This window comes from Puma concolor, chromosome F2, assembly GCF_028749965.1.
Source record: "Puma concolor isolate L17-30 chromosome F2, mPumCon1.1.hap2, whole genome shotgun sequence".
In the NCBI taxonomy this organism is placed as follows: domain Eukaryota; kingdom Metazoa; phylum Chordata; class Mammalia; order Carnivora; family Felidae; genus Puma; species Puma concolor.
The window spans coordinates 19,458,349-19,482,149 of NC_141684.1; the positions used below are offsets into that span (position 1 = coordinate 19,458,349).

At 36.4% G+C, this 23,801-nt stretch overlaps 1 protein-coding gene across 3 annotated transcripts in view; it reads right to left on the bottom strand.

Annotated features, from left to right (window-relative positions):
• Positions 1-350: 350 nt before the first annotated feature.
• The window catches only part of MTBP (MDM2 binding protein), an 81,032-nt gene continuing 57,581 nt past the window's right edge, over positions 351-23,801 (bottom strand). The window contains exons 15-22 of one of the 3 annotated variants that reach the window (XM_025922854.2): positions 22,585-22,702; positions 17,851-18,006; positions 14,985-15,080; positions 7,989-8,255; positions 5,786-6,035; positions 5,107-5,220; positions 1,909-1,974; positions 351-1,353 (exon numbers count right to left, since the gene is read on the bottom strand). In XM_025922854.2, the coding sequence (XP_025778639.1) occupies positions 1,315-1,353; positions 1,909-1,974; positions 5,107-5,220; positions 5,786-6,035; positions 7,989-8,255; positions 14,985-15,080; positions 17,851-18,006; positions 22,585-22,702 (1,106 nt within the window). In that variant the 3' untranslated portion in view covers positions 351-1,314. Of the gene's footprint in view, positions 1,354-1,908; positions 1,975-5,106; positions 5,221-5,785; positions 6,036-7,988; positions 8,256-14,984; positions 15,081-17,850; positions 18,007-22,584; positions 22,703-23,801 lie in introns of those variants that run through there. The other 2 variants (XM_086695679.1, XM_086695680.1) reach the window with 2 other exon arrangements.

The following is a 23,801-nucleotide window of genomic DNA, read 5'->3' on the forward strand; positions in this document are numbered from 1 at the left end:
GGAGCCTGTTTCCGATTCTGTGTCTCCCTCTCTCTCTGCCCCTCCCCCGTTCATGCTCTGTCTCTCTCTGTCCCAAAAATAAATAAATGTTGAAAAAAAAAATTAAAAAAAAAAACCCTCTAGGTTATGTCTTATTAAGCTGTAAGGGTTCTTTGGTTCTTTATATACTGTAAATAAAATGCTCACCCTCACTATTTTTAGTCACCAAAAAAGGAAACAGGGACTCTGCTGGTGGGTATGCAAAAACTGATTTCTCAGAAAGGCAATTTGGAAATATCGCCATCAGTCTTAAGACTCACAAATTCCACTCCTAAAAAGTTATACAGAGAAAATAATCAGTGATGCATTAGGAAGATTCATTACAGTTTTATTTATAATAGGGAAAAATTGAGCCTATTATGTCTTACAATGGGGACTGGTTAAACAAATTGTGGTTCCTTGATATTACACAGTTATTAAAATGATATATATATATATATATATTTCATGATATGTTGTTAAGTGGAAAACAGGCTATTAAATTAATACACAGACACAGATGAACACACATACACACATATACACACATGTATGGCCCCAACTTTTAAAATATTTTAAAAATAATAACATATATATTTTAAAAATATTACCAGTGTTTACCTAGAGATAGTGGGGCAATGTTGGAATTTTTTTTACTCTGTTTTGTATTTTCTGCATTTTCCAGATTTTCTACCATGAGAAAAGATCTTGTTTTCTGGGAGTCTCTACTTAGTCATTTTCACTATATCTTATTTTCACAATTTCTGCCCTTTCTTCATTTCTAATCCCAAATAAACATGAATAGCTCCAACAGCGCTGGCCCCGAGGCAGGGCTAAGGGAAGACAGCTACCTGCGTAAATGTTTTCTAAACCAGGAACTTCCCAATAAAGTATGCTGTTGGGTCACATGAGAAAAGCCACTGGCAATGTCTTACTTGAGATTCAGTCATTTTATCTGGCCTAACAACAAAGACATTGACCAAGAAGAAAAGAAGTAACTTTTTCTATTTATTGAAATAAATAACCAAGAGTAAAGATTTAAAAACATATTTTAAAATATTAACCTTAAAAATTAAAATATAGTGAAACTGTAAAATAAGTATACAATTAAAAAAGCACATTAATTGAGCATCCTCAAAACTATATAAATATTGGATATTTATAAAATTATTTAGAGACAAAACATCTATTCTATGAATAAAGTTTGAAATTTGCTCATAATTTTCAAACTAAAGAAACAAATAGGAAATAACAGCTCTGGCCAATTTACAACTGTCCAAAGAGAAAGATTCTGTGTTATTTCTTGCTTGTCTTTTCTAATACCCATTCAATCACCTAGGAGGAGAAAAAATGTGATTATTGTTTGTTTCTACTGAAAACACAAGGGATAGCAAAAGATAAAATTCAAACAGTATCACAGAAATTTGAAATTAGAAGTAGCGCGTCAAAAATCTTAAAACGCATTTTATCTTAAAAGCACATTTTATTTTCTAACTGAAGGAAAGAAAACCGAAGGTAGATTTTGACTGCAGAGTACAGGAATTGTCCTCACTGAACACAATAAAGATTCTGCTCTATTTTTTCACCTTTTTAAAAAAACGTTTTCAGAGGGTCACTGGAAAGAAATTAAACCAAACTCTGAAAACAACTAATCAAAATGGATTAATTTTTCCAGCTCTTTGGATTTAAAAATATTTTTCTTTCTTAACACCATTTCTAGAAACTCTTTTGTTAGTAGAGCAACCTATTAAATACTCCAAAATGCTCTGTTTGCATTAGTCTATTATTATTTTAAAGAGAATTCTTACAGCATATATAACAGCATCATAGCTACCCTAAAATAAAATAGCAATTTAATTGAATGTAGTTTCTTGGGAATAAGCTATTTACCTGTACAGCATTGTTGTTTGCTGTTTTCTTCATTTCTTCAAATAAACCCCTTGAAGTTTTAAGATCCTAAATATAACAAAATAGAGCATTTCATGATTTGTACATTAAATTACAGAGAACAAGTCATTATTAATCAAATAAACTTGAGATTATCCTAAAACATTGTACAAGTATCAGTGGGACTCAGGAAATATTACCAAAAAAAAAAATCAAAGTAAAAGATTATAATTAGCTCTACCCTGAAGTATCAAGATACTTTAACATCTGTAACAACAGGAAAATACATATAAATATATATAAGTGTACTATATATATAATATATAATATATATATATATATATCTATGTCATTCTAACCTCATATTCGCAGCAGCACTGACCAAATCTAAGCTTCATCTTTGACTATGAGTATCCACTAATGCTTTGGTACTCGGGAAATGAATATATAGCATTTGTATTTATTTTTTAGATAAAATCTCTTTTTTCTCTTCTTTTCGTTTATTTCATTCTACAAAAAAGAGGGAATGACTCTTTGTTGACAGGAAAGGAAACTGAAATCTCTTGACTTTAAAAAAATAGGATTATATCAAATTAGATTACAAAGTCAAAAAAAAAATTATTAAAAAAAAAAAAAAAAAGCAGTCCTCTGCTGTACCTCTAAGTTATGCTTCCCAGAAGACAGATGGCCACTTTTGGTTCTTTTAGCTGTTTCTCTTATTTATACCTTCAGGTTTCTGAATAATATGCTTATGCTGCTACTTTTTGATTTAGGAATTAGAGGCAATGAACACTGTTATGGGTTCAAGTAGTGGGTTCAGGTGTCTGAATCCTGCCAGCCCCTCCCCTTCCTCTCAATAACTGTTGGGCCACATTTTTTATTAATAGTGTGTTTGCATTATTATACCTCCGTAAGTACAGTTCAGTCTTGAGCTAAGTATGTATTATAATTATCCTCTCATGTAGCATTTTGTCTATCCTGTAGTTAAATTACATTTGCTTAGTTTGCCATGTGTGTAATTCTAGGTACCCCCCCCCCCCCCCCCCCCCCGCCAAATGCTACAATAGACTGATTCAACGTACAAACAGCAAAGTTGTTTCAAATACTCAAATACACTGGATAATCTCTCAGTTAAGGTTTTATAAAAATCTGATTTTTATTCTTATTCTTATTTTTTCACCTGGCAATCTTTCTCCCAAAATCTGCTCTGATTTGGTCTAACTGCTCCTTAGGTCAGCTCTTGGTTTTCGACTCATTCCCTTCTTCTGCTAAACTTCATCCTCTTTGCAGATGCTTTGAAGCACCTTCTGCTCCCCTATGTTCATCTGTTGAGTTCCTCAAAGTCCATATATCAGTGAAAGCATATATTTGTCTTCCTCTGACTTATTTCACTTAGCATAATACCCTCTAGTTCCATCCACGTTGTTGCAAATGGCAAGATTTCATTCCTTTTCATTGTCTAGTAGTATTCCATTATATATACACACCCCATCTTCTTTACCCATTCATCAGTCAATGGACATTTGGGTTCTTTACATAATTTAGCTACTGTTGATGGTGCTGCTATAAACATTGGGGTACATGTGCCCCTTCAAATCAGCATTTTTGTATCCTTTGGATAAATTCCTAGTAGTGCAACGGCTGGGGTGTAGAGTAGTTCTATTTTTAGTTTTTTGAGGAACCTCCCATTTTCTTATCCTATGTTTCCTGATTTTATCATTTGATTCTAATTTCTGGTAAATTTCTTCATCTCAACTGTTCAGCCTTTCTGTTGGATTGATTTTATCACATTTTTAATTTCAAGAAGCTTTCATGTTCTATACAGTTTCTGGAAACAGCATCCTGTTCTAGTTTTACGGATGCAATTATCTTCTCTCCGAGAGAATTTTAGTTTTTATGAAGTTTTCTACAGCTTTCTGCTCCTTACGAGTTCCCTTCATTCCTTTACATTTTGGTATCTCTTTACTGGAAAACCCTCAAAAGTCTGCTAATCCTTGGAGGCCCAATCATATTTAAAAATGAGATATAAAATTATATTGGAAGCTCTGTCTGGAGGCGTTACAAAGTAGGGTTATTAGGAGGCCAGCTGGTTTTTTCCTTGTGGCCTTTAAATCTTTTTTCTCCAGAGACTACTGTCTGCACTGTCACAGAGCTGGGGGGGGAGAGTACGTGCAGTGTACCATGAAGTTACCCTTGTGGCAGAAGGACCTGTAGAGCAAGGTTCCCCAGTTCCCTTTATAGATCTTTATTCAATCCCCTTATCTTCCGCCTGGCACCACGCTCCTTTCTTCCATGATACTCGGTGTCTTCAAACCTTGAGCACCTCGGAGACCTGTTACATGAAGTGGTTTGTTCCTCACTGGTGCTCCGCGGGGCGCGGGCTTCTCCATGATACCATGCTTCTGTGGGCTCTGTCTTGTTCAACAACGTACTAACCATACTTCTATACTTTTTTTCTCTCTTTGTTTCTTTGTTTTTGTACTTTAATACCATCTTTCTTGAGAGATTTTAAAAAGAAGGCGAATTAAATGCACATGGTCAATCTGTAGTTTTAACCAGGAACTCACGCACAACTCTGATTTGAGTCCGAAACTCTAAAAACTGGAGATAATCCAACAGCGTCCAAGTTTTACAGAAGCATCATCTGCGTGGCTGATCTGTCCAATGTCTTACAACTAGCTGACAGTGGATCCAAAATTAGGAACAGGGTGTTCTGACACTCATCCCAGTTGCCTTTTTCACTCTATACTAAAATTACTAATTAAACATGTTTTAAAGCTTTAAAGTCAAAGACTTGTTAGGGAGATATTGAGGATACCAGTTAAAATGTAGTTTTCTATATATGAAGACAAAACTCAATATAAAATATTTTGGCTGCAATTTTTTTCTCTTTTTTTTTTTTTAAAGAGAGAGAGGAGAGGGGCAGAGGGAGAGAGACAGGGTCCTAAGTAGGCTCCAAGCTCAGTGTGGAGCCCAACATGAGGCTCGATCCCACAACCATGAGATCATGACCTGAGCCAAAATCAGGAGTTGGACCCTCAATGGACTGAGCCACCTGGGCACCCACTGGCTCCAGTTTTTCAATCTCCACTTAAAAAAAAAAAAAAAAAAAATCTGGTAACAAGTGATAGGCTAAAATGTACTTTGTCAAATAGGAATATCAGGACCTCAATTTTGCTGTTACGAAAGAAGACACTGTACCTTCAGATAGAACTTGGAGATCTCAAAGAGACGTTGGCTGCATGCAGTGAAACATCCATGAGCTTCAGTAATGCTGTGTTTCTTCAGGGTTTCCGTAACTACCTCTTTCAGTATCTTGAATAGAACATAACATATGACTAATATTTCTTGGAAAAGGTACAAATGTATTGCTTCTTTAGATTTGTGTGAATTACACACTCCTGTAACTCTGTGAAAGATAAGTTTATCGAGACAAAACAACTGGGAAAAAAAGAGGTCTGGAATATTTATATGGTCACACATATCATAAGATATCTGTCAGGAATAAATGACTGGAGTATATTAAGAGGAATTCATATCATGAATTCTCAAACAAAATCTGAGTGTAAAGGCTACATACAGTAGAGATGTACATAAGTGTATTTATTTTTTATTATGGAACATTTCAAACACTGAAAAGTAGAACATTTTATAATGAATCCTTATTTCAATATATCAGTTTCAATAAGGATCAATTTGTGGCTAATTTCATTTATACCTCTGCCCACTTATCCATTATCTTTCTTATGTTGGATTATTTTAAAGTACATTACAGATGCCATGTTATTCCATTCATAAAATTTTTAGACATACATTTTAAATGAACTAAGTACAGGAATTTCTTCCATGTAGAACTAAGAGACAGGAAAGAAATCTTTACCCGTGTGTGTTTCTGTGATCTTGATTCCTTAATTTGCCTTGATGTTTTTGATCCATGCACACTTTTTTGACCACAACTGGCTTTTGTAGTGACTTTTGAAGTTTCATTGCTAAGAACTGGAACAGATGGACAGGTCACAGATAATGATCGCTCTGCTCGTGGTTTTCTGGACGTCACTGCATGATGATGAGGATTAGTGCTGCCACTTGTCTGAGAAAGAAGAGAATCTGAACTTTCAGACTTCACAAGTCTATTGTGGAGAAATATATCAAAAACACAAATGAAGTAAATCAACAATGAGGCCCATTTTCTGTCCTAAATGTGACAACTATAGCCACTGAAACATAAACCTAAGAAAAGCAAACAAGATTTCTTGCTGCTACTGCCTTAAGTAACTGACAACTATACAGTTGCTCTCTTAGTTCTTCAAATGAGTGACTAAAACATACAAAGCAAGGAACAACAAACGAGAATTTCAGCTAGGAGGAAAAGCAACGAGGAGTATGCTATTGCCAGCCCTGTCAATCTACAACTTCTCACCTCAATCAGCTCTGGAACTCCAGGTGGTGATATTTGTAAATTTAATAATCAGCATAAGTACTTATGCTTTTCTATAAAGATAATTTTGACTAAGAAACCATAACCTATACTTATTGTACCCATGCAATTACCTGGGCAAAATAAGTGTTAAATACAAATGAAACTAAAATTGGATCATGGTTCCATCTCTCTAAAATGTTTAAATTTCCTTTTACAAGATAGGGTCTCATATCCTTCAATTCCGCTAAGCCACAGACCACAGTGTTCTTTCTTTTCCAGAACACATTATCTTATTATTAGTCTCAAGTCAGAATAAAAAACATTGCTACAAAATACAGTATAGGAAATGTTAACAGATTTGCTTTTTAGGTTTATCATGTGTAAAAAGTACCATGAATTTATAAAGTCCTCATAAAAATAATTTAGTTATTACATGGGCATCTGAGTGGCTCAGTTGGTTAAGCATCTGACTTCAGTTCAGGTCATGATCTCAAGGTTCGTGGGTTCCAGCCCCACATCGTATTCTGTGCTGACAGCTCAGAGCCTGGAGCCTGCTTCAGATTTTGTGTGTGTGTGTGTCTCTCTCTCTGCCCCTCCCCCTCTCATGCTCTGTCTTCTCTCTCAAAAATAAATAACATTAGAAAAATTTTTTTAATTAAAAAATGATAATTTGGTTATTCCATATCAGAGAAATCGTATTCTAATATTTCTAACTGCTCCAAAAAAAAAAAAGATCTGAAAGTCTCACTTTAACATATTTCCTAATTTTTGAAAGATTTACATACATACGATAAAAATTTAAAGCTTGCTGTAGATGCCAAAGACCTAAATTTGACAAAGGTACTAAAGACCTACGAATCCAACAGAATTCAGAGTGTTTACGAAAACTTCTGTTCCAGTATTTGGACATTTTCCTTAGCTAGCAAAAAAAGGGTCTGGAAAAGTTTCGTATAATATTATGTAGTGTTTTAAGCTATATTTTACGTGAAACAATGGAAGTCCCTGTTGAAGGGGCCGGGGCAGGCAGAAAGCAGTGGGAGGAGGCAGGCAGACAGTAGGAAAGCTGCCATCCCCAAACCCCCTCTTCCACAAAGCAGTTCTGCTGCTTCTGGGTAATAGGAAGGACTAATATGGCTCAGTCAGTTGAGCATCCAACTCTTCGGTTCAGGTCATGATCCTGGAGCTGCGGGATGGAGCTGAGCCCTGTGTCTGGCTCCACACTGAGTATGGAACTTGCTTGGGATCCTCTCTCTCTCTCTCACCCCCCCCTCCCTCTGCCCCCCTTCCCCGCTCACACTCTTGCTCTCTCTGTCAAAAAATTTTTTTAAAAATAAAGGTCAGGGGCGCCTGGGTGGCGCAGTCGGTTAAGCGTCCGACTTCAGCCAGGTCATGATCTCGCGGTCCGCGAGTTCGAGCCCCGCGTCGGGCTCTGGCCTGATGGCTCAGAGCCTGGAGCCTGTTTCCGATTCTGTGTCTCCCTCTCTCTCTGCCCCTCCCCCGTTCATGCTCTGTCTCTCTCTGTCCCCAAAATAAAAAATAAATAAATAAATAAATAAACGTTGAATAAAAATAAAGGTCAAATAAATAAATAAATAAATAAAAGAGTACTCTAGGCACTAACACTTTCTGTCAAGAGACTATTTTTATGTACTTAACATATCACCTTTTGGGGGGATAAAGGCAATTTAGATCTTTTGATCTCCTTTTCAATCGAGACACTTCAGTTCGGAGCTCACTTTGTGGAGCTTCTCCGTCAGGGATGCTTCCAGGCTCTGACAAGACTGCAGGTGATGGAAGAGGGCTCAACACCGTGGGCACCGGAAAACCCTCTCTGGTGCAGGTGGTCTGGGTTTCATAACGAATAAGACGAGACTGAAGTTCAGAAAATCCCCCGTCTCTTTCTAGTGCTTTTCGGTCATCCAAGCAATATCTGAACAAGAGAAAGACCATTAAAATCACAGTCTCCAGGACGGCAACGGCCTTTCCCTGCCAATTAGGAAACGGCGGAACATTCACTTGAAAACCTCTTACTTTAAATTCCTAATAATTGTTGAGCAAACGGCTGACTTCCCTCACAAGTTCAGTTTTTTTCTAGTCTGCTAGATGACGTGGCAAAAGATTAAAAATTTTGAAGTACGATCTGATTCCTCTTTGACTATTTCTGGGCAACAGATTAAGCTAATCCTCTGGCTTATTTTCAAAATAATAGAGTTGCTGTCTTAATACTCTTTAAATCTCTACCAACCTCTGATTCCTCAGTATGGTTGATATGTAACAACATGAAATGCTGACTTTTGTTAGAAAGGGCAAGTTTATTTTCAACACAAAGATGAAAAGGGTATAAAGGTATTCTAACTGGCTCACCAAACACAGCTCAGAACATTTAAAATTTTTCTTTGAAACTCACTTCCCCCCTTTACTGCTGATTGACAGATTTTTCTTCAAACAACTTCAACTGTCCCCGTGCATCTGGTTTCTAGCCAAATCTGATTCAAGGAATCAATGAGAAGTTAGCTCAGTGAATGCTTCTGGACATAAAGAAATTACATGTTGTTAAGTACAACAAATAAGCATATCGGGAGAATCACCTATGAGGCATGCGGCCTTGAAATACTCTTTCTTCCCTTTCTCCCCTGCTACAGCCGCATCAGGGAAACACAAATGGCTTCACATACATGATGGGTGGACCATAAAAATTAAAACCTTTCTTTACAATCCGTCCTCTTGGCTTATAAAATTCTAAGACGTTCCCTAAAATCAGAACTTTGGGTCCATAAGCTTTTAGTTCAACTCCCAGGGAGTATATCATTACCCTAACATCTGATTGCCTGACAGAGGCTTTAAGGACTTTTTTCTATCCCTCGTGACACTTTCATATTTGATTTTGAAGAGCCGGACTCCCTGGATTTATTTAAATCTGGCTCCACCACTGATTAGCTGTTTGGACTTGGCCAAATTGCTTAACTTTTATCTATGCTTCTGCTGCCTCACTTGCAAAATGAGATTGACACCAGTCATCTCCAAGAGCCACTGTGAGGATTCCTTGAACAGGAACATGTAAGCACTCAGAATCAGTGCCTAGAACATGCAAGCAAAGCAGTGAATAAATGTAGGCTGCTCTTGCTCTTATCATCGTCATCATCATCATCAGCAGCAGCAGCAGGTTTACTTTCTACCACAGCAGACCTTACAGTGTGCTGATAATATGCAGCCTCCCCAGGATTTCAGACCCCGGTTGGTGAGTTCAGAACCTGACCTTAACCAATTTAGTGTAGTATCTTATGTAAGTTGGAAGAATCATCACGCCTGGGGATCGGTCAATCCATGGCTGACCATTAAAATCACCAGAAGAGCTTTTACGAGATAGATACCAGATCTACATGCCCAGGTTTCTGATTTAACTGGTCTGGGGTGAAACCCAGTCATGCGCGTTTTTTCAAAAGCCATCCAGGTGACTGTAAGGCATAGCTAGGACCGAAAATCTCTGATCTAACCCAGTAGTTTGCTTTCACAGGGGAGAACACTGAGCTCCCAAGTCAGAATGTGAAGTTGGGGGCCCAACGGGTCTCTCGGTTCTGTAACATCTTTCTCCAGTCTCTTGTTTAATAAAACACATTTCATTAAAAGTCAGCAGTAACCCTAACGATCGCTGATGAGTCCTCTTTCTATTCTGGGCAACCGACAGAATCTAGAACAAAATTAAGAACCATGAGTGTTAAGAAAGGTTGTAGGCAAGAGGTAATGTAATGCCTGATGAGCCCAGAGAAAATTTTTGAGAAAAAAGATACAAATGAATATTTTTTTCTACTCTGAGATTTTAATTCTAACATGCAGATATTTTCCTTCCAGTTTTAACATCTCTTGATCACAGCTGTTCATAATGTCATTCCTTCAACTGAATTATGTGTACTGTGCCTGTGGACTGTGCCATTTAAAATGTCTTCAAATGATTATACAATGATCCGGTACTGAAACAAAAAGTACTTTGTAAATAAGAAAGGAACAGAAACAGAATAGCAGGGTGCACATTTGATATTAGTGAAGTGAATATTCAGAGTTGGATGAGTGACTTACACTTCTAATATTTTCTTGCAAAACCATAACCAAATGCTTTTATGCATCCAAAGAAAGAAAAATACCTCCAAGAAGACGAGGCTATTTTTGTTTGGTAACTACGTAACAGGCAAGGTACTGCCTAGCACACACCAAGCAATGTCAATGAAGGCAGGAGAAACTGCCAGATCTCTTGGGGTAGATGAAAGAAATCTGAAAGCAACAGGAGGCTGGTGTGGCCAACTGTCACAGTTTGACAGCAGAGTTTAATTTGTTGTTAAAGAAAACAGTGCATCTTACAATCAGTGGTACCTAACACTCCAGGATAAAATAGGTGAAAAAGCAGACAAATGAGCCAACAGAGGATATATTTCATTTGCCTTAAGAAAACATTGATTTGTACTTGAACAGTTTATATGTATTTTTTCCAAATATTCCTTATGTCTGGGTATAGAGGAGCTCAAGGAGTCTAAAAGTTTATAGCAACACGAGAAAGAGAGAACTCTCCTTTCAGCTTCATGTTTACGTTAAAATTCCACTGGAATTTTGTCCCAAGCAGATACATTACCCATGTTGAACAGAATAGCCCCCCACACTATATACCCAAATCTTCTGGATTCATTGTGCCCACCTCCTACAACAACTTCATTAGTGTGATCTCCATGTCCTCAGATTAAGGACCACAAATGTAAAGGAAACTGAGTCACAGAAAGATTTGTTTGTTTATGGGGGTGGGTAGCTCCCTATTGCTCGTTTTAAAGTCCTCAACTTCTTACTTCAACTGTTTTTCCACACACAGACAAAAGTGCAATGTTATTGCATGTAACACATGTTGTTTTTGTAGTATTGCTTTCCATACATACACCAGCTTTTTTATCCATTGTACTGCCCTACCCCTAGGCTGTTTCCAATCTGGGGCCATTACGGATAAAACTGCTCTGTACCATCTTGTTCAAGTCTTCCTGTGGAGTTGTGATTTCTTTCTCTTAGGAAAACGCCTAGTGTTGGAACTGCTGAGCCATAGGATCTGAGTGTGTTTAGTCTTATAACGAACCTGCCAGATCCTTCTCTGGAGTAGATCCATCATTTCATACCCCCACCAGCAACGTATGACAGTTCTGATTGTTCCATATACTTGTCAATATTCATCAGTCTTCTTTAATGTTAGCCACTTTGGTGGCTGCACAGAATTTTATTTTATGGATATACTATAATGTATTGAACCAAGCCCCTACAGTTAGACATTTCCAGTGTTTCTTGTTTTAAGTAACCTTGTGGAAAATACCCTTGCATAACAACTTTCAGTGTACATCACTTTTTTTTCCATTAGGCTAAATGAATCAACCTGATGTTATAAACATTTGCGTGGGTTTTGCTAAATTACTGAGCAGCCCTCCACACAGGGTGTAACAATTACACTTCTAGAAGCCGGCTTACTCCTTCCTGTTCCTTAACTACTACCGGGACTTTGTAAGTGAAAAGCACCCTCCCCGTTGTTTCTATTTACATTAAGGATGTAAATTGAAAAGCAAATAAGAGTTGATAAAAACAATTTGCCATGTGTATCAGTCATTTGTATTTCCTCTTTGATAAACACATAGCTCAAGATTTTGCCAGCTTTTCCACAGGGGCATTTATTTTATTTTCTCACTGGTTTGAAAGCATTCTGTAACCACAAAAGAAAATACCTTCTCATTTATGTTCAACAATATTTTCCTCAGTTTAATCCTCACTTTAAGGATTTCTTTTGTTTCTGTTGATTACTGACGCCACTGTTTTAAAATTCGGAGACATCATTCTTTTCTTTCTTAGAAGAATGAATAAAAAAGTCTTCCCTGTATTTAGGACAGATGTTCCCCTACATTTTATGCTAGTTCTTTCCTTTCACAATTTTTCACTTTTAATTCTGAATACATCTGGGATTTATTTTGATATTTGGTGTGAATTAAGAATCATTTTAAATTAATTTATTTTTATTTGTGTATTTAATCATGTTCTCACTATTATCTACTGAATATTTCACTTTTTGCTCTCTGATTTGAAATTCTTCCTCTATTAGATCAAATTCCAATGTGTACTTGCTTTTTTCCTTGGACTTCCTATTTAGGTCTAGCTTTACAATAAAATTTTCTGGTTATATGATAAAATGTATCTCATTCTTTAAATAAAAGGGAGGAGGCTTACCAGATAAATTAAAGAATTATTTCATCCAAAGGTTCAAGGTTAAGAATTATATTAAATATTTACATGTATTCCAGAAGAACTGATGCCTTTAGAATATGGAATCTGTGCATAGGGAAACAAGGATGTTTCCCCTAAGTAATCAACGTTGCTTTTAGGTCCCCTAGTATAGAGTATTTGCAATTTTTTCCATTCTATATGTCTTGCAAAAATACTTCTAATATTTATGGTTTTATTTGCTATTTTGAATGAGATCTTTTTTTGGAGTGTTTAAAATGGGAAATGGTTGGTTGAGAGGTAAACTAGACTTGTAAATGTTTCATCACTGGCCACTTTTCAAATTCTATCACTTCTAATAATTTTTCAGGTCTCTTCTCTGTCAAACAAAAAACAAAAACAAAAACTTCTTATGGCCTCCTTTTCAATACATACAACTTCTGTAACCTTTCTTGTTTTCCTTATTTTAATTGATTGGCCCAAACAATGGTTAAAACAGAAACATTCAGAACAATGGTTGACAGAGGAAAAAAAAAACCAGTGAGGGCGGTATCGTTTTCTGGCACCTGACTTTAATGGGGAGTTTAATTTTGATGCTTGAAAATAACTGGATATTTTGCCTCTAGTGTCAAACTTACATACATACTCTTTAAATGAAATAAATCTTATTCAAATATAGCATGGAACCTAAATATGCCTAGAATGACGTGTTGGGTAACCATCTGTATTTTCTCAGTTGCACCAACATCCTTCCAGTGTGTCTAAGCTAGAAACCCTAAAGAAATTCTTGTTATCTCCTTCCTTCTCATCCCCACCATCTACTTGGCCTAAAGTTCTTTAGAGAGCTTTAAGTTTGTAAATCTCCTTTCTATTTCCACTGCCTGGATAGTATTTTAGTCCTTCAACATCTCCTGCTTGAAATACTTCAACTCAATTTATCAAAAGCCAGTGAGATTTCTTCCAATGGCACAAACCCAAGCATATAACCTCATGCTTTAAAAATAAAAATAAAGGTTTTTTACTCCTCAAAAGTAAACATCAACTTTCCTCCCATGTCACTAGTGACCTTCAGACGTCATGATTTGGTCTCATTACAGAACAATATGTTTATCTCTCTTAGTCAGAAACAAAAATGTGGTTTCACTTCCTAGAATCTGTACCTCTGCACTTTGCTGCTACCCAGACATTGCCTTTTTTGTCAGGTAATCTCCTATTCATTCTTTAAAATTTAGTTCAGATTTCCTCTTTGAAATACTCTCAAATACTTCCTGCCATTTATTTCTTCCATCCACTCAGCAGACATCTGTATTTTAACACTACTTATATTCTACTAACCTTACGTGTTTGTTTTCTTTCTCCTCTACAGAGTATATGCTTCTTAGGGAAATGATTATCTTTTGTATCTTTAGCCCCTGAGTGAATGACCTTCAGAAAAGTATTTTTAAAGTTTATGTGAAATAAACATTAAGTTTACAAGCCGGGGCACCTGGCTGGCTTAGTCGGGTAAGCGTCCAACTTTGGCTCAGGTCATGATCTTCCAGTTCGTGGGTTTGAGCCCTGCATAGCTTGCATTGGGCTCTGCTGACAGCTCAGAGTCTGGAGCCTCTTTCGGTTTCCCTGCCTCCCTCTTTCTCTGCCCCTCTCCCACTCACTGTCTCTCCCTTGCTCTCACACACACATTGAAAGAAAAAAAAAAAAAAGTTTAGAAGCCAATCAAAATAGCATGCTTCAGGTGATCACTGATAAAGTTGCTTCTTAAACGTTAAGGTAAAATCAAGTCCTTATTCACTTATGGAAAATCAATAGAAAATAAGTTTTGCTTTATGCACGTAAAATATTTTGCAAAATGAATCATCAAGGCTTGAAAATTTATCATAAAATATTTTATCATCATTATTCCAGTTCTTGTTCTTGTGAAAATGGTAGATGTGCACATTAGCTCAGAAACTTTTAATACCTTTATGCAAAAGAATCCTTTGAAATTTTATTCGGACTGGTCAATTAAAATACTATAAAAATTTATACACAATTAATGTGTTACAAATGGGAACACATTTCATCTAATAGTTACTGAGCAATTACAATGTAATTAGTGAACAGGGAATATTAATGTGACCACTAGTATAAATACACATTTATAACACAGGGACCACAATAATTTTGATTAAAATATCTGGTAATTAATAACAGAATGTTTAAATGCTATAAAAACTGATTAATCATCACACATAACTTTTTTTTTTTTTACAATCGAAGACAATTTCTTAATTTGTGTATGCACTGTTTTGCTTTATAACGCTTTTTGATAGACTTTCTCTTTGACTCTGTATCTCAATTTATACCATTTTGGTACAGATACCTTTTACACTCACATAAGAAAAGCTTCATCAGCAACACACAGAAGAGTAAGGTGTAAATAAAAACTTACTCAATTCCATGATAATGACATACTGAGGCTTTTTCAAAAGGTAAACCCTGAAGTTTCCGAGGACTAAGTTCCGGTGTCAGAACAAAAGTCTTTTCCCTAAAACAAAAAGTTTTTCATTTGTATTTAACGTTTATTTAGTGACAAAGAGAAAGTTCAAGAAGGTACCTAAAGGAAGAAATCTGACTTCCTTCTCCATAATTGAATCTTCTATGGGATAAAGTGTAAGTAACATCAGAAAGCTTAAGAAGGAAATCAAACAAAGTTAAGCCTTAAGTGGGTTTGTCACTTGCATTTTCTGTGCCTCAAGTTTCTGAAGTCATGATGTTCTTTATTATTTACTTCACAAAACTATTTTGAGAAATGGATAAATCAAGAATGAAAAATGATTTATAGTGGAAATTTGAGAAGCTGCATTATTTCTGAAGGATTTTTTTTCCTGGTGTAGTCACCTAATGTTTATGCATTTAGTTAAATTCTTTTTTGTGGAGGAATAAAGTTAATTTGAAATTTTTGGTAACAAAGTATTTACTTCCTACTATAAGGGATCCAGATTTTTCTTTGCCTGGAAATGCAGTCATCTTGACACCTACTTTAAGAGTTAGCATCCTGTTAAATACCAGAGGATACAGAGACTGCTGACTTCAATTCTGCTTCTGAAGTAGTTTTTCAATCAGCAGGTAGGTGAGAACTAATCATATGGTGAGCTTACATAAAATATTCATGCTCAACCCCATCCACATGCAGACCTGCAGGGGTGTATCAAAATCTCAGGAAGAAAAAGGTCACTGCAATTAGGTTAAGCTCTTCTGATTATTCTGGTAGGTGCCCACTCCCACCAACCCCTGCTTCTCTGCCTGAGCTGAGAGGCACTGTTCCAATGCTCAGGATCATGTTCCTGATGGAGAATAGGTTATATGGGAATGGGAGAACAATGCAGTGGTGGCCTTTACATAGTCAATAGAATGAAAACTTGGAAATGGCACATAGAAAGGCAAGCAGGTTGTACAGTACCATAAATACTTGTGCTCTCTCACATTTCCCCCCCATGGCTTTAGTAATAAAAACTGCCCGCTTGCCACTGAAAATTACCTAGGTTGCTATTAATAAGCATTTGAAATTATTACATTAAAATGTAAGGCATATGCTAAGTAATGAGCCCTAAAAACAGAATTATATTCTAACGCGTCCATTTAAAGTGTTCCACAAAAAGTAACACTAATTAGTAACACTAATTTAATGACCCCAGTATTTTGATGACTCATTATTAAACGAATGACTTCTTGATATAAAACAATTCAGGCACCTAGCATTTCACTTCTTCCCTTTACCCATGTGTCTCATTTCTTATTTCAACCCTCTTAGCAACTTTATGTGTTTTTCTTTAATTTTACTCAGAACTTGTTCTTTCTAAAAGAAATGTTTCAATAAATATGTATTTTGTCAGTGTTTAATATTTCTTTGGTATACATACAGGAGTCATGCCTATACTTTAACATTTCAACAGCTCCTTGCATACGCAGACATTTTAGTAAGAATCCACAGGTTCTTGATTCATTGTTATGAAAGCTCATGGTTCGACTTTAACATTAATAGAAGATATATTGGATAATGATGTCATTCTAACACCGAGGAACCATATCAAATTTTCCTAAGTAAATTGCCCGAAAATTACCAAAAAAAAAAAAAAAAAGTATATCTTCACTACAAGTATATCCTCCATCAGTGCATTTAGAAAGACATTCTGTTCAAAAGAGCAAAATCTGTATAATTCAGTTTTGGCAAATCCATCTGACTTTGTCAATTCACATTTAATGATCCGGAAGGACAATAATCCAATAGCTAAATAAATGAAAATGTGTATATAATTCTTCACTTTCTTGATTCCCATGAAAAAGATTATCAATCTCTCAAAGTTATGAGGAAGGAAAAATCACACAATTTTTACGTCACTAAGATCATTAAGTCATTAAGACCCAGAATTATTAAGATCCTCAAGTTTTCAAAGTTGTTCCTTTTCTCTCTCCCTCTCTCTCCCTCCCTGCCTCCCTCTCATGAACATGCACATAAAGGCAATGAGCTCCGGGATTATTTGTGAAATATAACCACCTTGAAAGAAATGCCTTCCAAAATTTACCTTTAAAATCAATATTTGCCAAAACAAGTTTTGTAAAAGTGATTAAAGTGATCTATAATTTTTAAGGTCCTCTGGGAGGTTTTCAAAATAATGGATTAACATTAAAAAGAAATCGGGATGGTGAACAAATGATTCAAATCTCATGAGTAACCGATGTCACAATTTTACCTATTCATTAAGTCAACTTTAGCAACATCCAGTATTATATTAACTAGTAACTTAATGGAAGTTGTCTTGGAAGTCAAATCAGTTATAAACTATTCATATAGACACTGAGTTCTTAGTAATATTACAGTTTCAAAAACATTTTTATTGTACTTTTCCATTCTCTGCAGTTGAAAGGCTGTGCTTTTTGCTAATATTGGGCATGACTGACAGTGTCATGACAGGTAATGGCAAAATCAAAACCAAAGAATAACGCAGATAAAAGAATTAAAACTTTTTTACAAGTCAAATTATAATTCTTTCTAAATAAGCATTGTCCTTTGTATACAAAGTAGAAGCTACTGACTTCTACAGGGAGTAAACAGAGGTTGCTTTCTTGTTTTCCCTATATTCAATACCACAAAACAGTAGCACACTGGCTAAGGTAAAATGTGAGGAACACTGGGATCATCCTTGAGAATTTTGCCTAAGCAGCAGAGGGCATCAACTGACTAAAGAAATGAGATGCAATGTGCTTTACAAATGATTTTTAAGAAGTTAACTGGCAATTACAAGTTTATAACTTACCCCTTTTGAATCTGTAAAGGTTGAAGATCTCCAACTGGTAATCCATCTGAAGTAAAGAATTTCAGCAATTCCTTAGCATCCAATAAGGTGACTGAATCCCGTGGACGCTCTTTGTGGCCCAGCAACTGTTCAGATGAACGAGGTAATGAGCCAGTTCTGAGAAATAGTGTTATGTAGATTAATTAAAAATGGATTAGATTTCACCGTAGTCAGGAAAAGGTGATGTGAGCAGAAACGAGAACAACAGACAAAGAAAACTACAGAATTATTATTTAGGAAAGAAAATAATGTAAAATCTTTGTGAATCATTTAGTATACAAGTATATTTTTAAAAACCTGTAGGTCACGGTGAAACTTGCAGTTACCACAGTAATAATGCTACTACTTAACTAATATAAACATTCTATTCTTTATAAGTGATGGCATGATTATTTAGGAGTGTGAAGTTATCAATTCTATAAAACTTAAATCTAAACTTTTTTGTACGTTCGGAAACCCCATAATCTAGTAAATTTTGACAGTAGGGACTAAATGTTCCAATTTTCTATGAATTTGAAAGATTACCTGAGGCACAACCATGAAATGAGACAGTAATCAGAAATCTCCCCAAGGTTTCTCTTAGCCATGATTATAACATTATGAATAAGCACTGAATCATTATTACAGTTGAAATATATACGAGTTTATACTTCTCAAACTACTTTACATACAATATGTTCTTAATCCTCACAAATTTCCTTAACAAAGACAGAATAGTTCTTCTCTCAAAATGAAGTTACCACCTGAAAATAAGTACTTTCTAAAGCGAAAGTCAGCATACCAAGCCCAGAAAACAATCATTATTACTAATTTTCAGATAAAGATACTAACACACATTGGTTTGCATTACAAGCCATAAGCCCAGGGTGACACAGCCATTTAAAATGACAGTCAGGGGGCGCCTGGGTGGCTCAGTCGGTTAAGCGTCCGACTTCGGCTCAGGTCATGATCTCGCGGTCCGTGGGTTCGAGCCCCACGTCAGGCTCTGTGCTGACTGCTCAGAGCCTGGAGCCTGTTTCAGATTCTGTGTCTCCCTCTCTCTCTGCCCCTCCCCCATTCATGCTCTGTCTCTCTCTGTCTCAAAAATAAATAAACTTTAAAAAAAAATAAAAAATAAAATAAAATGACAGTCAGAACTAGAGTGACTCTGATTAGGTACTATTTCTACTCTATCACTCTGCGAAGGACCCAAAAACTCACAGAAGTTTAAAAACTAGAAAAAGGAAAATACTGTAGTTTCAGAGAATGCTAACGGTTTTATCAAGCACTATCACAGATCATGCTACTGCTCTGTCACCAAAGTGCAAATCTTTCAATACCTGCACAGAAAATTAATTTCCTGACTTCATAGTAATTCACCTATTCCCTGATTATTTTATTACTCCAATCCAGCATTTTTAGTGGCGATTATATGATTAAAATGTTGACATTATGGTTTTAGACTCCTATTTCTATACATTAAAGATCAATAATCTACCAACAGTGCCCCTCTCCCCCTCCTATCCCCTTTATTTTTAAATTGAAAATATAAATCTAATAAAAAGAGTGAAACAAGAAAATACACAAATATTTTCTCTAAACTTCATTCCCTAGGAGGGCAGGAGCTACATTATGAGTTTAATGTAATTTCTACATAGCTATTCTCTAACAGTGACTCACAAAGGTTTCTTAATGAATGTAACTCCCAGTCATCTTATAGGCTAGATGCAATGGGGATGTGTATAATTTGCATTTACATAGAACCCTGGACACAAGGATATCAAAGCAATATTTTAAATTTTTTTTAAGCTTTTTTTTTGAGAGATAGAGCATGCGTGCATATGCACACATGCACACACACACACATACACACACACATACATGAGCAAGGAAGGGGCAGAGAGAGAGAGGGAGAGAGAGAGAATCGCAAGCAGGCTCCATGCTGTCAGCACAGAGCCCTATGGGGAGCTCAATACCCTGGACCACGAGGTCATGACCTGAGCCAAAATCAGGAGCCAAATGCTCAACCAAACGAACCGTTCAGGTGCCTCCCAAAGCAATTTAAAAGTCCAGTTTATGATAAATTACACCACCAAGATATAGCTAAAATATACACAGGATAGGACTTAGGTTAAAATAACTAAATAAATAAATTAAATAATAGCACTTTATTTTGTTCAGTGTTTTCAAGGTTACAAAGTATTTTTTCGTACATTATCTCATTAAACACTGACAACTTTGAAGCAGAACTGGGATTGTTATTCTTATCTTAAAGATGAGGCAACAAAGTCACACAACAGGTGAGTTTGTCCAAAGCCAAATTCTTATGACTTCTGAATTTCACTACGGGATATTCCTTAATGATCCAGTTAAGCCTGTTTTAACACAATACAAATCTGAATATCTGCAACATAACTTTTGTTCCTAATCAAGAATTCGATGATATCTACCCATATGGTGATACACTCATAAGTATTTGAGCAATGACTTTGTAAATATCATCGTGAGATACTAAAAAGAGTTCACTGATGATAATGTATAGACTCATAATCACTGCTTGTAATTTAGTATACAGGTATGCCTTGAGTAGAAGGAAGGAGGTGAGGGCAGTGAAAGGAGACAGATACACTAATGCATAATGAGGTATAAAAAGTACAATAAAACAAGTTTCATGAAGGAAGTAATGATATAGTGATATAGTAATGATATAATGAAGAAAGAGAACACTGAGTTGCAACATTTATGAACGACTTAAGAGAAAGGTGGTATTTGATCTAGATCTTGAATGACAAACAAGCTTCTAGTTCAAGATGATGGTGCATTAAACATACATGGTAACCTCCCCACTCAAAACAAATGGAAATCACAATGATGAAGTGCCAGTCACTAAATTCATAAGAAGGTTAAGAAATGAAAGGTGAAAAAATGGTGGGCCAAACAAAAGGAATAAACTAGAGCAAGCATGTAAATGAAAGCTAGAGAGAAGTCTACAAAAAAACGTAGAATCTGTCTTCCTCCCATCCCACAAAGCCATGGTGAGACTACACTTGGGCTGAGTGGCAACGGGCAGAAATCAGGCAATGTATTTTAAGAACCGTACTAGAACAGCTGTTCAAGTATCACCCTCTCACACCTCCCTTTACCCTTGCAATTTTATCTCCAAGTGAAAAACAGAGAAACTGTTCTCTTCGAAGATCCAGAACTGTGTCTGTCCCAGTCTCAGTGTCAATGCCCCTAGAATAAAGCCCTGTTATTGCAGTGTTGAGTGAAGGACCAAGGCTGCCTCCCTTTTGGAACCCTCACAGGTGCCCTACAGTGAAGTCTACCAGGGATGCTCCACCATGCATCTCCCCACCCCCAACATTCAGGTTACAGCAGGCAGGCAACAGGTCTACACTTAGAGAAAATAAACACCAACTACCTATATAAAGCAGCTTGGTACTCAATTCCAAGCTAGAAACAATCAAGACAGGCACTGGAGGAAAGATACACATAAGAGAAAAACACAGAGGAACAAACAGAACGGATCCAAAGGATAATGAGATATCCAAGGAACAGATATAACAAGTTAAAAGAAGATTCCAATTAACATCCCGTTAGTATCTCCTGAATTCTCATTATTAATAAAAGAAGAGGTTGCTAATGAAAAAAATGGGAGCTGAGAACAAAAAAGAATTATTAGGAATTTAAAACAGGGCTACCAAAAAAAAAAAAAACAACAACAAAAAAGATGAAAGCAAAGGTCAAGAAAGTATCCCAGATGTAGCAGTTCTGATAATACTGATCCCATCTTTGGCTCCATCTAGTTCATGCGACGACTTCTCTCGTGTTTCAAGCCTCTCAGAGGTTAACGTATGCCCTGACCAGAATGTGGAAAGGCTTGTTCTGATCTTCCTTAAAGTTGTTCAGACAACTAGTAGAGATAGCAGAGTTTCTTCCCCTCTCTCGACCTCTGGCACACAGATGGCTCCATGAGGTCTGCTAAATGTTAAACACTTTGACCTCTTACAATGACCTCTGCCTAAACCCTCACTCTACAAAATCTGTGGATTAAGGTCCAGACTTTGTGGAGAATAGCTAAGCACTGGATTGTCATCAGCCTGAAACCCTGTCAGTGAGTTACGCTGAACAAAACTGTGTAGAAGGTATGGAGTGGCTTGCTTTGTTTTTCCATCTCAAAGTGCCTTCTCAGTTTAGGGGATACTTTACTGTCTCTAACACCCATATGGTCTGGAAAGGCATCCACTAAAATGTTAACTATGATTATGTACATCCAGAAGGTACAAGTAGAAGGTCAGGAAGAACAGTTACTTTCTCAACATTCTACTCTGTAAATACTCTACCAACGCTTATAGGATGCATAGATTTCCTTCTTTTTTTTTTTAATTTTTTAAACATTTTTATTCACTTTTTGAGAGACAGAGAGAGACAGAGGGTGTGAGCAGGGGAGAGAGGCAGAGAGAGATAGACACACAGAATCCAAAGCAGGCTCTAGGCTCTGAGCTGTCAGCACAGAACCTGACGCAGGGCTTGAGCCCACAAACTGTGACATCATGACCTGAGTTGGTCAGATGTTTAACTGACTGAGCCACCCAGGCGCCCCTGCATATATTTCCTTTTAATAAAACTAGAAACTACCTGTATTTCATAAACACTAAACTTAAGGATTAAGAAAAAAAATGTTCATTTAAAAATACTGAGCTATTTAAATATTACCTCATTTTTTGTTTAGCTTTTTCAAAACTTTCCAAATTTTGAAGAACATGCCTTTCTGGCCATTCCAGGGGATTGGTTTCCATTAGACTTGAAGAACCAGGTTCCACGGAACTGATGTCTAAAGCAAAAGAAACATACATAAGTACTGAAAGTGATTAACATATTAAAATTTGTTATATAAAAATGCATACATGTAGATCCATCCATCCATCCATGTGCATGTGTACATGTATATATATAAAGCCATGTTGGGTTAATTGCATAGTACTTATCTCAGGCATTCATTAAGGATATCTCTGATGGCCCAAGCAAAATGCCATTGAAAAGTTTTTGGGGGGCGCCTGGGTGGCTCAGTCAGTTAAACGTACTACTTCAGCTCAGGTCATGATCTTACAGTTCATGAGTTCAAGCCCCGCATCCAGTTCTGTGCTGACAGCTCAGAGGCTGGAGCCTGTTTGCATTCTGTGTCTCCCTCTCTCTGCGCCTCCCCACCCCCCACTTCCTGTTTGTCTCTCAAAAATAAAATAAACATTAAAAAAAAAGTTTTTTGGAAATGAAAAAAAAAAACCACTGTTAAGCTTTGCCTACTTTACTGTTTCCTCATAAGAAAAGTTATGCACTAGGGGGACCTGGGTGGCTCAGTCCATTGACATCGACTCTTGGTTTCATCTCAGGTCATGATCTCACAGATCCCTGGGTTTGACATCAGGCTCTGCAATAGCAGTGCAAAGCCTACTTGGGATTCTCTGTCTCCCTCTCACTGTGTCCTTTCCCCACTCACCCGTGTCTCTGTCTCTTCCAAAATAAATAAACTTAAAAAAGAAAGAAAGAAAAAAGTTATGCCCTAGAATTCAGAAAACGAATTAGCACTATGAGGACTCCTGTGAATAAAAGCGTAACTTTGTTATTTTTTCGTGAAACTAAATGAAAAGGAGGCAACTGTATGGAGAATATACTGGATATACTATGTGATTTTCATTCCAGGAACAGGAATTAATAGCATTATTTGGAAAATTTCATATCTTGAAAAGAGATTACTTCATTCTCAAAAGTATGATAATATAGTAAATAACATATGATGTTCTCAGATAAAGGTTACCTTAGAAAGAATTCTCACTTATCCATTAACGTAAGATGCCTTAACATATACATCTTCAAGTAAATCGCTAACATTAAGTGTTATTTCACAGCTAGTAAAATATTTTATGTAAGAGTGT